The sequence below is a fragment of the Giraffa tippelskirchi genome, chromosome 2, assembly GCF_054371585.1.
Source record: "Giraffa tippelskirchi isolate mGirTip1 chromosome 2, T2T-mGirTip1v1.2.pri, whole genome shotgun sequence".
Classification (NCBI taxonomy): Eukaryota; Metazoa; Chordata; class Mammalia; order Artiodactyla; family Giraffidae; genus Giraffa; species Giraffa tippelskirchi.
This window is the reverse complement of record NC_137276.1, coordinates 32,706,200-32,720,573: the sequence shown is the minus strand read 5'-3', so window position 1 is coordinate 32,720,573 and position 14,374 is coordinate 32,706,200. Positions and strand designations below refer to the sequence as shown.

Here is a 14,374-nt window from a genome sequence, read left to right as displayed (position 1 = left end):
CCACGTCATCCGGCCACCCCGACACACGCCGGAAGTGCCTCGCGACGCGGGGCCGCAACCGCCGCCGGCCGCCCCGCCCGGGAGGCGCGAGTCCGTGGCCGCTGAGGGCCGCCCGAGTATCCGGCCGGCCCGCCGGTCGGCTCCCAAAGTCGGCGGCACGCATACTGGCCCCGGCCTCGCGCCCCTCGCGGCTGCCTGGCCTTCAGCGCAGGGCTGAAGCCGCCTCCGTTCGAGTTGTGCGACCTGGGTCAAAACGCTTAACTGTTCCTGGCCTCATTTTCCTCGGCTGTGAAGTGGGGTAACAGTCTGACCTGCCCCCTCTCGCTTGCGGGGATCAGATCAAATAACCCTCACAGGCGCTCAGCCCTTGCCGAGAATGAATCACCAGCTCCATAATCGTCATTAAGGGAGATTGCTAAACTGGTGCCGGGTTGAATGAGTGTCATAAAATCCCTGAATATTTATTGAACCTCTACTCTTCAATCTTTTTACAATTCTTGTTGGTTTATTTGTTGAATCTCCCGTCCACAGGTAGAAACACCTCTTAGAATCTAAGTTTCTCTCCTAAGCAGAGATCCCGTTCACTGACATGTACTAGAACAGTGTGAGGCCCATTGTGGAAACTCAAAAGTTATTTGTCAAATATATACCTGAATATACAACTGTACAGTTCTCTAAACCAAACATCTGGACCCTGGAGTCGAGTTGTCTCTATCAGCCATCAGCAGTCAACAAAGTTCTAGCATTTGTTATCTGAGAAATATCTTAAGAATTTATTTTTCCTCTCCCCTCCTAGTAACAGCCAGTCGTCTACACCTCAGTCACCATGTATTGCAACAACCTCTTAACAGGATCCTTATTACCGATCTTCCTTACCTATTTATCCTCCCCAACAGGTACCAGAGTGATTCTTCTATGAAAAAACCTGACTATATCACTGCCTTGCTTAAAATACTCCTTGTATATTGTTTACATACATCAAGAAATCACAGCTAAGCTTTTCATCTGCCAGGCACTATTCTGAGCACTTCACATGTATTGACTCAATCCTTAGGCAACAGGCACTGTATGTTCATTTTACAGAAATGGTAACAGAAGCACAGAGGGGTTAAGTGGTTACTGAAGGACTTGATCCAAGGATCTGGCTTCAGAATCAGTCTTTTGTTTTTAATACTTATTTTTATTTATTTATTATTTGGCTGTATTCGGTCTTCATTGTGGCACTTGGGTTTTTATTTGCATATGAACACTTAGTTGTGGCATGTGGGATTTAGTTCCCCCACCAGGGATCGAACCTGGGCCCCCTACATTGGGAGTGTGGAGTCTTAGCCACTGAACCACCAAGAAAGCCCCAGAATCAGTATTTCTTACTACTAATGGACCGCCATCCATACAATCATTTTAAGAAATGAAATAGACTTTTATATACTGGCATGGAATGATAGCCAAGAGACAATTTTAAGTGAAAAAATTTACAGGTATAGACTGTAATTCCGTTTTGAATGATATTAGTCTAACCACAGTAAATAATCTGAAAGATTATGACTCAAACCAGTAACAGTGTACATGACTGTCAATATTTGAGTGTTTTATACAATGGGTATGTGCTATATGTGTAATTAGAAAAAAAATTCCTTCCTAAAGGATAATCCTATTAGCATGTAACTGCAGAATCAGTTCCCAATTTATCTCCTCAACTTTACCTCCCACTGACGTCTGCTCAGGCTACATCCCTGTATTTCCCAAATACACCAGATTCTTTTATACCTCTGTACCTTTGCTCTTGGTTTTTTAATTTTTATTGGAGTATAGTTGATTTACAATGTTATATTAGTTTTTGCTGTACAGCAAAGTGAATCGGTTGTATATACACATTCATCCATTCTTTTTTAGATTCTGCTATGTTCCCTTTGCCTAGAATGGAAATGAATGGACAACCTTTGTTTACTCATTTTCCTGGCCTAAATGAATGACCTCTTCAGTGAAACTTTGCATGATGCCCTCAGGAAGTTAAGTATCCCTTCTTCAGGATTCCAGCTGCATTTATGTCATAATTACCATAGTCTCATTTCCTCTTCTATACTGCGTTCTCACCCTTTTTGATGGCAGCCACTACCATTTGTTTATATCTGTCCCAGCTGTTGGGACAGTGCTTGTCACATCATAGACATTCAATAACTATTTACTGAAGACATTCATAAGTGAAAAGTCAAATAGCATAAAAGGATTTAAAGAACACTTTCCAAATAGTCTAAGAGGCATCACAAAGGCAGTACCTGATCAATTGCTGAATGAATCATACACCAGTAATTGCAATGGAAGTCAGAGGAGGTGTCTTATCCATCTTTGTATATCCCTCAGAGCATCTAGCACTGTGACTTGCACACAGTGTAAGCTCAGTGAATGCTCCGTGAATGAATAATCACAGCTCTTGAATCAAGTGATGATGGGCAATTGAAGAATAAGCAGTGTAAGTGCTGAATTAAGATGGATGAGTAGTTCCTTGCTTAACATCCATCACCAGCCTCCACTGATTTGAGGCATTAAGCATTTGCTTGGTATTGTCAGGAGCACTAAGTTGGCAATTGCTTGAGGGTGGGGAGAGCACAGGGCTTCCCTGGCGGCTCAGACTGAAAAATCTGCCCATAATGCAGGGGACTCAGGTTCACTATCTCTGGGTCGGGAAGATCCCCTGGAGAAGGAAATGGCAGCCCACTCCAGTATTCTTGCCTGGAGAATTCCATGGACAGAGGAGCCTGGCGGGCTACAGTCCATGGGGGTCACAAAGAGTCAGACACAACTGAGTGAGGGAGAACACAAGAAAAAGTATTCATTTGGGGAGTGTAGACTTAGAACTAGGAAACATTACACACATAACAGACAACAGGCATAAGAGTGTACAAAAAGGGAATTGCATAAAATGTGACCAACAGTGCAAATGTTCAAAACGCAATATGAACAATGAGCAAGAAGAGAAAAGCAGACCCTGTTTTGGTGGCATATTTGGGAAAGTTTAATGAGGGAAAGAGCATGTAGGGCCATTAATGCAAGGAATATTTGTTGAACATCTGTTATGTGCCAGGAACTCTGGTAGGTACAAGGAAATGATGATGAATAGCTTTAGGTGATAAAAGTCTGATAAGGAGTAGTCTAGGGAAGAAGGAATAGGAGATAAAGTAACTAATTAGAGGAAAAGGAATATGGCTTCAAAGATTCTTGGAGCCTGATGACCTCAAGGCTCAAAAATCATTAGTACTGGGCTTCCCTGGTGGTCCAGTGGTTAAGAATCTGCCTTGCAACGCAGTGGACACCAGTTTGATCCTTGGTCTGGGAAGATCCCACATGCCACGAAGCAACTAAGCCCATGCACCACGTAATTACCAAGCCTTCACTCTGGAGCCTGCAAGCTGCAGCTACTGAAGCCATGTGCCTAGAGCCTGTGCTCTCCAACAAGAGAAGCTACCACAGTGAGAAGTCCACACACACTAACTAGAGAGTATCCCCCACTCTCCACAGCTAGAGAAGGCCCATGCAGAGCAACAAAGACCCAAACAAAGCACAGCAAAAACTAAGTAAATAAACATATTTTTTTAAAAAAATCATTAGTACTCAAGGGCACCATCAAAATCAGGGTTGTTCTGCCAAACTGGGGAGTGAAAAACATTGATAAATCTTATTTCATCTGTTGCTTCATCTAGATTAATGACCTCACTCCCTGACACCAAAAAGATTGAGGGGGAAAATGCCAGTGAAAGGCAACCCCTCCCAAACGGTTGTAAAACCTCTTTTTTGGTAGTTCTAATAAGACTCAATTGGTTAAAGAGTTTATGACTACCGAATGATCCAGAAAACTACAGTTTCAATCTTTTGTTTTTGGTAAACATGACCATCAAAAGTTTTGGTCTATAGATGACAAAATATCTTCTGATTTCCATCCTCAGCTACCTTTTCTTTGAAATTCTATTTCTTCTTTCTACTTTGTTATGTTTGTCTTGCTAGTAATCTACTTTTCTATTGCTATTTATCACCTTCTGCCTCTACCTTTTCTGTTCTAGCTGAAATGTTCTAGATACCAAGGAACTTTATAATTGTTCTGAATTCTTTCTTTAGGAAGCAATCACTTAAAACATTTGGTTCTTAGACCAAAGAACAACTAAGGCTATTATAAGTTATAATATAAGTTGTATTATAATACAACTAAGTTCCCATTTTTCTCACACTTTTTTTTTAACTGATCTGTCATACCAATGATACAGGGCATGGAACAGGAGCTGCCACATAATAAGACCCCTTGGTAACTAGGTGGTCACTCCAGTATGGTTGTCTCCTTCCTTCCTCAGAATGAGTGATTCCTCACCCCTAGCCTTAGTCCTAAACTTACAGAGTTGAAGGGACATAGGTTATTACTAAACACAAAACGTGTTATTTCACAGATGATGGGTAGACAAGGTAGGTGAATTCATCAAGTCAGCAGCAGTCCAAAATAAAATCGTTTTCCTGACTTCCAAGGCAGTGTTCTTTCCCTGCATCATGCTCACTCTTACTGCATGGCTAGCTAAGACATTTTAAATGGGCTTTGCCAGACTAGCCAGGGAACCCACGATTTATTACAGTTTCTATGAGAAAACTAATTCTGAGTTGTGCTCAGAATTCAGAGTACATCTTTCAACCTCCTACTCATCCTCTCACCTCTCTGGTGAACATAGTATCTGGCCACAGGAATGAATGGAGAAGACCATTTTTTATTCTTAATAACTTATTATACTTGGAAACGAATAGAACACAATTTGTTTATCAAACCAAAGCAAATATTTATACAGTCAGAGTCCTCAAAATTGAGGATTGATTTTCAGGATGAATCTTCTAGAGATATCCAAATTAGCTACTGTCTTCCTTAGAAATAATTCCGTTACTAATGCTTCCTCAGCCAACCAGTTGCAAAACCACACAGTATTCTTTGAAAGACAAGCATAGAAAACCAACTTGCTTCCTGGAGCAAATGGGAGAGGGATCTAAAAATCCCAGCTATTGAGGTAACATAGGGTGGACTAGGATCTCTGTTTTTTAATAACAAAGAAAGACAAAAGGAGGGGGAGAGAGTAGATAACTTGGCTTGATGTGAAAAATATTCATTGAAGTCATTTACATACTATTACTTTACCTAATTATGGCAAAGCCTTAGGGATTATTCACATCATTAAATATGTCAAGTTAAATTATTTGATTGTAATACAAACCTCCTGTTTAGAGTCTCTCAGTATTCATACTTTGTTGCTCACATAGTTGGGTTATCTGCTCACAGGTTTTAACATAAGATGAAGGAACAGTGCTGGACTGGGAACTGGAGGACAATGTACCTTGCATAGTTAGAGGCAAAGGCGATGGCAGTGAATACGACTAACAGTTTCACTGTCTATTGAGCCAGTTTGTAAAATCTTGGGGAAGGAGAGGCATCATATAGGGAACTTTTTAATGGTCTCTTTGGATACCTAGTTACAATTTAGTTTCTGATTCTCATTGTACTTAAATTCATGGTTTCGTTACATACTGTCTTCCTAAAAATGTATACTAAGGTCAAGTGTGTGGAAATTGAGTAAATTTAAATTATAATGAGTGGTTCTGTTTCTGGAGAATGAAAAATTTCACCCCTTCATTTAGAGATATTCCTTGATAATATGGTCCCCATGCTTCATACAAATTTTTCATTTTCTTCTTTTACACACAATCATTTTGGATGTTCAATGAAAATTCAATGAGGATTTAAGACTTGCCATTTTTGACTTGGCACTCCTGATCATTTCAGTCCACATCTCGAGTGTGCCACATTTATGAAACCCAGATTTCTCATAAGTATTTTCAATTTTATGTTTTCCACTTATTTTCCTGCAAGAATAAAATGCCATAAAATATTCCAATATTGCACAGTGATTTGCATACAAAGATGGTAACACCATTGGCTAGCAGTAGGTTTTGCCATGTTACTGATCTAAATGTTTATTTATCAAAGAATCTAAAAAAAAAAATTAAATTTGGCATCCAAAAGGAGGCTTAGAGGCATTAAATATTTTTAAAAGTATAGCTTTATCAACATCAAGCTTGCTTAAAATAGAGACTGTCTATAAATAAGAGGAATACCAGTCTTATACTTCTTGTTCTCTTTTTATCTTATGTTTCCTTATTTCTCCCAGATGAGTGACAAGGAGAGTAAAGGGACCATTCCAAAACAGCTACTATGTGCCAGGAATTGTGGTAGGTAATTTGCATAAATACTCTCTTCATGGCCAGTGCTAATAGGGTATTTTACGTTAGGAAAAAAAAAAAGCAGAAAAACAAAACCCCAAGATCCCAGAAGCTATTAACTTCACTCAATCGTTGTTTGCTCAACTGAGGAATCCAACTGAAAAAGAACCATTAATCATTAGAAAAGGACTCAATAAAACTGAACTTAAATGGATCTTTAATAGTATAGTTTTTATATCTTTGTGTGGGATGGAGAATAATTTCATGGAGAACCACCAGATTTCTGATGATTTTTAAAGAAATGGGTCTGATACTAATTTTACTATATATTTAAGCATCAAATTAAGGACCTGTGTTTTCAAGGTAGATTTATGTGCTAGGGACTCAAAATTAATGATATACTTAAGGCTCTACATTCTCTGCACAGATTTCCCAAACCTGGTATTAATAACAAGCATATAGTAAAACAGAGGACTATTGCTATTTTAAGTTCTTCCTTCTTCTTCTGACCCCTCAGCAGAGTGAAAGTCAAGGATCCCCCCTGTCTCCTATGGCCTGAACTAAGATCTATAAAGGATGCAGAGCAATAAGTGGGGTCCCTGGCATGCCAAGCTTCTGGTTCCCAACCATTTTTAGATGTTCTTTGGCAAGCATACTGAATTATAAATGCCCCAAATACTTGATAGTCCCATACATGGGAGATATGGAAAAAGGAAACTTCTAGAAGGTCAATAGTCACTGAACAAATTTCTACATCTGGGCATCTTTTGAGGGAGAGAGCTTGGCTATTTGGAGATAGGAAGTGTGATGACCTGGAATCAGCTGGTCCAGATTCTAGACCCACCTCTTCCTCTAACCAACTGAGTACTCTTGGCTCTAGGCTTCAGTGAAATTAGATTTTCCTTCTATCTAAAAGGAGTTAGGACTAATCCCTCTCTAAAGTCCTTTTGAGTTTGCTGTATGTGACCAGCCCTGGCATTTAAACACCCTCCTGAAGCTACAGAAAAGCTGAAGAATCATTTAAAAATTAGGACATATCTTCTTGCTTGAATACTGTAAGTCTTAAATCATAACCACAGAAGTTAGATTGGACTAGCAAATAAGTAAGACCTAATATAAATGCATTTCTGTAAAATCACTTGTACATTTCTGATCAATCTTTTCAGGCTCCTGACATGCCAAATTAGTCCAGTTCCAATTAAGTTGTCATCCTCTTGGCAAACGAGGATATGGATCAATAGATGATGGTGAATGAAGTTCTTAGTTTTTCGATTCTTTGTGCCTTAATAATATCTTCTTCAAGGTAAGCCCAAACCAGCAGGGCCGCAACAATATCAATGATGAGAGTAGGTCTTAAGGTCAGTGGTCAGGCCATAAAACTCAACATGAAGACATCATTAACAGGCTGAAAACTGCAAGTCTCAAAGTTCGGAAGGAGCTGGCCTTTAGGAGGTGGAATCAGCGACCTCTGGGTGGAACAGGTGGAGGAGGATGGAAGGTCTCCCTGGTCGGAGGCCTGAAATGAAAGACAAAGCAATCATGATCAAACAGATTTGATGAACTACTTCTTAGGAATCCATGATTTGTTGCAAACTTGGTATATACTACGGTATACTATGCAAAGGACACATCCTTCAATTAATAAAACTGGAGACACATATGGACCTTTCAGTGGCATACATGCTAATCTGTGGATTGCAATCCTAGCCAACATTAGAGTCACTCCGGGTGGGGGGCTTTGAAAAATACCAGTTCCCAGGCTTAATTCCAGACCTATTCTATCATCATCTCTGGAGGATAAGGCTCAAGCATGACAACATGTAAATAGTGTTCCTCCTTCAACCAGTTGTATTAACCAGGTGGTTTATTTTGTGAAGCTTTGACATCCGGGTCCTGGCTGATCCTGGAATGCCTGCCCCTCTGAGGGTAAGCTAATTCCTCTAAACAGCCCGCAGTTAGCACACATTTCACATGCAAACTAACCAATCCAGAGTCCATATCCCAATCACCTCCAGTACTGGGACTCTCAAACTCCAGGCCTCTATCCACCTGCCCTAATCACCCCAGGGCCAGGTGCTGGGCAACTGGAAACAGCCCCTGAGCCCCAGAGGCTGCAGAAATTACTCAAACTAGCCAATTCTAAATCTGTCTAGTCTGCCTCACTGGTTCCTTCTTGCAGAACCCACAAGAAAAGTTCCTGCCCATCTTTCTCCCCTCCCTGCCCTTTCTCCTGCCTAAACCTGGGGCTTTCCTGTGTGTCCCACCCCAGCATAATGTGCCCGCCTCCTCTTGAGATCTAGGAGTATAACAAACCACCTATTCAATAGCAGTCATCTCCTGATATGCTGACCTTGCTACACCTAAGTAATAATAAAATCTATATTTTAAAACTCCAGTGATTCAAATACGCAGCCAGGCAGCAGACACACTGCAATAGGGAGATCCCTTGAGAAAGGACTTAAGAATTTCTGAAGTCAGCTTCTCACAACTACTTCCACTTGAGATCACTCAGTGTTGTCTCAACTCCAAGTCCACTTTCCTAGAAGCCTCCCTCCACATTAGCCTAGATGGTTTTTGAACAGTGCTAAACGACACTCCAGATAGACCTGGGGGAATGTATTTACAAGAGGTTCAACAATTGAGATGGTATTTCCATATGTGTGCTGTAAAACCAATATTTAATTCTCTTGGAAGCAAGTCAATAAGTCAAGAAAGAGCTCTTTGTCAAGTGCTGTAATTGAACTGTGCTACCCTGGAACTGCATACTTGATTTAATGAATCGATGAGTAAATATTTATTAAATGTCTCTTGAACGCAAGTTTTGCGTAGGTCAAGGAAATGATAAAGGAGTTGGGAAAAGACTGGCCATCTCAGAAGGCAGAGAAGGAGGCAGAAGTAGAAAAGAATAACAACAGATATCCTCAAGAGGTCCTACAGTGGCACCTGGGAGTAGATGGTTTTGTGTGGTTGTCTCTTTATCCAGAGAAAACAGACAGTCTCCTTCCATTGCCCCAACCTGCCCTATGAACCTTGAGCTTAGAGGAGAAAGCTGAAGAACCCTCGAGTATTCTTGCCAGTTATCACCTAAGTGAACTTAGGCTGGCTTGATGGTTTCCTTCCTTCCTCTCAACAAACATATATCTACTATGCATTAACCTCTAGTATGGGATATAACAGTAAGTAAAGTGGGCATTGATCCCACCCTCAAAGTGCTGAGACTATAATGGATGAGACAGACAATAGGGAAAATCAGTGCATTGTTCCAAATGTTTTGTTAGGGGACGTTTGTAACCTATGAACACATGGCAGAGGCATTCATGTGCACATCTGAAGGACAAGTTCAACAAGTTCAAACTTCTGTTTCTCATCTGCCAGATAGAGGTAAAGATGCCCACACTGGAGTAATATGTGCTGCCTGGAGATGACAGGTGGAAGATGGAGAGCACTTTCTGGCTTAGGGTAGGCACTCAAGAGGTAAAGCTAATAATTTTATTATTTGTGGTTAAAGACCTGTTCTTAGACCTTTTCCCCATGGATGCCCCATGAGCCTTACATTTTACCTTCCATCACAAAGAGAGGCACGATTCCCTCCTGGTCACTGTTCCTCTGTTGACCCACTCTACAACTGAGCAGGTCTGCAAGCAAACCTGGAGAAGGAAATGGCAACCTACTCCAGTACTCTTGCCTGGAGAGTTCTGTGGACAGAGGAGCCTGGTGGGCTGCTGTCTATGGGGTCGCACAGAGTCGGATACGACTGAAGCAACTTAGCATGCATGCATGCATGCATTCATTGGGGAAGAAATGGCAACCCACTCCAGTATTCTTGCCTGGAGAATCCCAGGGACAGAGGAGCCTGGTGGGCTGCCGTCTATGGGGTCACACAGAGTCAGACACAACTGAAGCGACTTAGCAGCAGCAAGCAAACCATCTCCATATTTCTTTCTGATGAACAGCCCAGCTAATGATTGGAAGCCCTGTCTTTGGGAATGGATTTGTGATTATAGACATATCAGAACCATGGAAGTAAAATGTATCAAATCAGAATTGAGGGGCGGTCTGTGGGAAAACAGCCTCCAAAGACACTGGGAAGCTGGAGTTGGACACAGGATTGTCCAGTCCGGAGACCTGGGCACTGGTTGCTTTCTCCTCCATGTTGAGGAGATAACTTTGGTTCAAGAACCCAGCAATCCTAATGTTGGTTTGCATTCTGTTAAAGCAGGTCTGTTATTTAGACGGTATGCTTTTGTATGATCACAACATTGTTAAAAAATATTTTTAAGCTTCCCTATTAGTAAATAGCCTCAGGTCCAAGTCCCCTTACTCTCTGACCACTCCCCCTGCTCCTGCCTAGGGATTTCACAGATATCTTTACAAGTGAAAGTCGCTCAGTCGTGTTTGACTCTGCGATCCCATGAACTACACGGTCTATGGAATTATCCAGGCCAGAATACTGGAGTGGGTAGTCTTTCCCTTCTCCAGGGGATCTTCCCAACCCGGGGATCGAACCCAGGTCTCCCACGTTGCAGGCTGATTCTTTACCAGCTGAGCCACCAGGGAAGTCCAAGCAGCTAAAAGGTTAACTCCTGGTACTCCAGGAGGCCTTCAGAAATATGTTCTGATTTGTCAGTACCTAGGTTGTGCCTTAAAGGGGAGTGCCTGGAGTGGGTTGCTATTTCCTTCTCCAGGGGATCTTCCCCACCCAGGGATTGAACCTGCATCTCTTGCTTCTCCTGCATTGGCAGGAGGATTTTTTACCACTGCACCACCTGGGAAGCCCATAGTGATTGGCAAAATCACTAGTAAACAGCAAAACATATTCAAAAACAAAAGGGCAATGTCTCAGCAAGATATTGGCTTTTTTCTTCTCTACTGGCAGGACTTTATACCCATGAAGAATGTGACACTGTCAGCTGCCCACTCTGTGGGAACTGCAAGAGAAACGCCATACAAGGATATAATTCATCTGCTCCTGTTCATGTCACCATCTGCCTTCCCTAACTTTGAAGTCTGTCGGGAACTTACAGCCAGTGGGAATGTGAAGCTTCTTTCTACTGATCTGTAACCCACCTGCACTGTGGTACACGACTTGATGGCTAGCTGTCAACCCAATCAGTACCAATCTATCATCTGCCCACTCACTTACTTGCATGATAAATATTTGCTAAGTTCCTAGCATGTGCCAACTACTGAGTTAACTCCATACTGCACTGGGAAGAGTAGAAAAAACTTTTTTAATCAAAACAATCTATCATTTTGAGGTTTACCATCTACTTGGGGAGATAGATATGCAAACAAGACCCATGATGTGGAGTGAGTTATAATAGAGGTGTTTGGGGAACACAGAAGATTCACGCTGCAGAGGAACATCAGGGGAGGCTTCAAAGAAGAGGTGAGGTTTTGACAGAGTCCTAAAGGATGTGTAGGAATCTTCTAAGCAGAGATTGGAAAGGAGTAGGAGACAGCATTCTAAGCAAAAGGAACAGATTGGGCAAAGACTGTACAAAATGGCACAGCTCACTAGGAATGCTTAAGGGGTGAAACATCAGTGAATACAGGAGAGAGATGGGACTTAGGGCTACAGCATGCTAAAAAATACAGAAGCAAATGCAAGGCTTTTATGCCAGGAAGTGACATCATCAGCTATTTCTGTTCTAGAAAGTGCACTCTTGTGCAGTGTGGAGGAGAGACTGACTGGAGGCAGGGAGGTAAATGCAGGGATGAACTTAGGCATGGGCAGATGGAGAGGAGGGGGCGGATCTGGGAGTTGCGAGGGCAGCAGAATAAAGAGAGCCTGGGGAGCTGCAAAGGAGCAAGAATGGAGGCTGCCTCCAGAGTTAGGGACTTGGGGAAGAAAGAGAATAGTGCCATGTCTCTGGCTGGGAAGTCATGAGAAGAAGGCAGTTCGGGGCAGAGGAAGGCAGGTGGGATGATGAGTTCAGTTTTTGCACTCATTTTTGAGATCTCTGGGACCCCTGATGAGGTACCCAGTGAAGAGCAGGAAATAGAAGGCCAAGGTAGAGATGGAGATGGACTTGGAGCTGACAGTTCAAGCTCTGGAGACAGCATGCAGAGTGAGGAGAGGAAAGGACCAGGACTGGAAAGAGTGATGAGTGGGATGTGTTGTTTGGGGAAGAGAAGTTCAGGAGAACGTAAAGGGGGAAGAGTTGCCAGTTCCCAGATTTGGAAGTGAAGTGGAGAATATCCAGTCAGCCTCCCCCCTTATCTATCAGTGGGTCAAGCATTCAGGACAAAGACCCATGTTATTCATCGCTCAAACATCTCATTTTATTATGAACATTATACACAGTTTCACAACAACTGCATCTTTTCCAATCTTCACACCAAAAATGCACCCAAACCCTTTTTCTATCAATTACAGATTTCTTTGTAAACACCATTTCTTTAGTCAAATGTGTTTTCCTCCTTTTTCTCTCCCCATCTTTATCACAACATGCTTCCAGAATCTCCCAAACAATTCAACTGCCATCTCTCTTTACTCATTAAATGCATCCCCGTTTCCAGCCTTTAATTTCTGGAATCCACTCCCCTAGTTCTCTCTCCTGCAGACAAAGTTCCACAGAGTCTTTGAAACTCTACATTCAAGACTGACATTCTTTTTAATCTTGGAACAGTTAGATAACTCCTTCCTTTACCTTCAAGAATAAAAGGTCTTAGATATTAGATCTTCTCCCATGACACCTGGACCTCCTTGGACAGGTATAACACAATGACTAAACGACTGGACCCTGGAGTCAGGCACACCTACGTTTATCACACAGAGAAAGTCTCTATCCAGTCTCAAGCCCCAGTTTCTATCTCTGCAAAATGGGATAACTCTAAACATCTACCACTTGAAGTTGTGGAGAGAATTAAATGAGTTAATGCATTTAGTGAGTTTAACAGAATACCCAGCACATAGTAAGTGCCAATAAACACAAGCATTTATTACCACAACTGCTCTCCATAAACATCCTTCCTCAATCACCAACTATATATAATTATATTCTGCAAATGCAAATTCAGGAGACAGGACTAGATTATAACTAAAGTTCCTTCTAGGGCTAATGCTCTAAAATGTGACCTCTAGTCTACAACAGGGAAACATGTCTGGTAAGTGTGAAGCATTTTGGGACTGTGGAGGTTTTTGTAGCAAGTGTCAGTACATGAATGTTGCAAGGAACACACAGAAAAGCAGTAATAGCAAAGACAGAAATGGAGAGATCCTCAGTGCAGAGTCAGCTGCTGTTTCCAGAAAAACAGAAGAAAAACCTCCCTGTGGCACTTTCTCAACAAATTTCACTGATGAGGTTCATTTGAGTTAAAAGATTAAAAATGTCAAAAAAAACACACAAAACCCTAGTTAATCACCCCTTATCCATACACTGTATTTTAGACATCAAAGAATTAAACTCTTAAGACAAGCCTATGCTTTTATTCCCAAAGGTTCCTTTCTGCCTTAGCAGACAGTTACACAACCTAGCTTTGACCACCTTTTCAGTGATTCCATAAGACCTTAAAAAGGTTCCTGCCAGAAGCCAGAACACAAACATCCATCAGAGCCCCACAAGTCAGTCACACCCTTTTGTCTAATGCCCAGCCCCCAATCTCCATAGGCTCATCCTTCTGTATAAAGAATCACACAGACAGCTGTGCTCTTATTTAGGGCCAGAAACTCAATCCTTACAACTCTGTGAGGAAGTCCATTTATTATCTCCATTTATTAGACACAGAAATAAAGTCTCATGAAAGTTGAACAATTCATCCATGTACACAAGTGGCTGCTGGGGTCTTCCCAGGTGGTGTTTTCCCACTACCACACCATACTGCCTCACCTGTATTTTCATCCCCAATTCCTTCTTATCTCCTGGTCCTCCAGGAGCACTGTCCCCACGATACAACCAAGGGAATTAATTATTCAGGAGTTGAATTCTAGCCAAACAGATTTAAAAAAATATGCAAAATGTTGACCTTTCCCAGTGTATTTCACTGAAAAAATATTGAATTTGTTACTTAGAGTCTGCAACTGAATAAAGCATCACTTAAGTGAATGAAGAGTCCACGTTGAAATGTGTCCAAAGTATGCATTTCAGTGAGTTTAGCTCTGTACTCATTCGTAGGTCATCTTAGATGTCTC

The 14,374-nt window shown here is 41.7% G+C and overlaps 1 protein-coding gene and 1 long non-coding RNA gene across 4 annotated transcripts in view; one reads left to right on the top strand and one right to left on the bottom strand.

The window, feature by feature from the left end:
- Nucleotides 1–41: 41 nt before the first annotated feature.
- On the top strand, nucleotides 42–14,288 carry LOC145530242 (uncharacterized). The gene is made up of 6 exons (XR_014071596.1): nucleotides 42–531; nucleotides 1,894–2,014; nucleotides 6,189–6,249; nucleotides 7,407–7,543; nucleotides 9,616–9,714; nucleotides 11,117–14,288. It is a non-coding gene; the product is annotated as an uncharacterized LOC145530242 (long non-coding RNA).
- Nucleotides 4,723–14,374, bottom strand: part of PIK3AP1 (phosphoinositide-3-kinase adaptor protein 1) — a 114,818-nt gene continuing 105,166 nt past the window's right edge. For all 3 annotated transcript variants that reach the window (XM_081551125.1, XM_081551128.1, XM_081551131.1), the window contains one exon: nucleotides 4,723–7,756. In XM_081551125.1, the coding sequence (XP_081407251.1) occupies nucleotides 7,699–7,756 (58 nt within the window). In that variant the 3' untranslated portion in view covers nucleotides 4,723–7,698. The remainder of the gene's footprint in view (nucleotides 7,757–14,374) is intronic.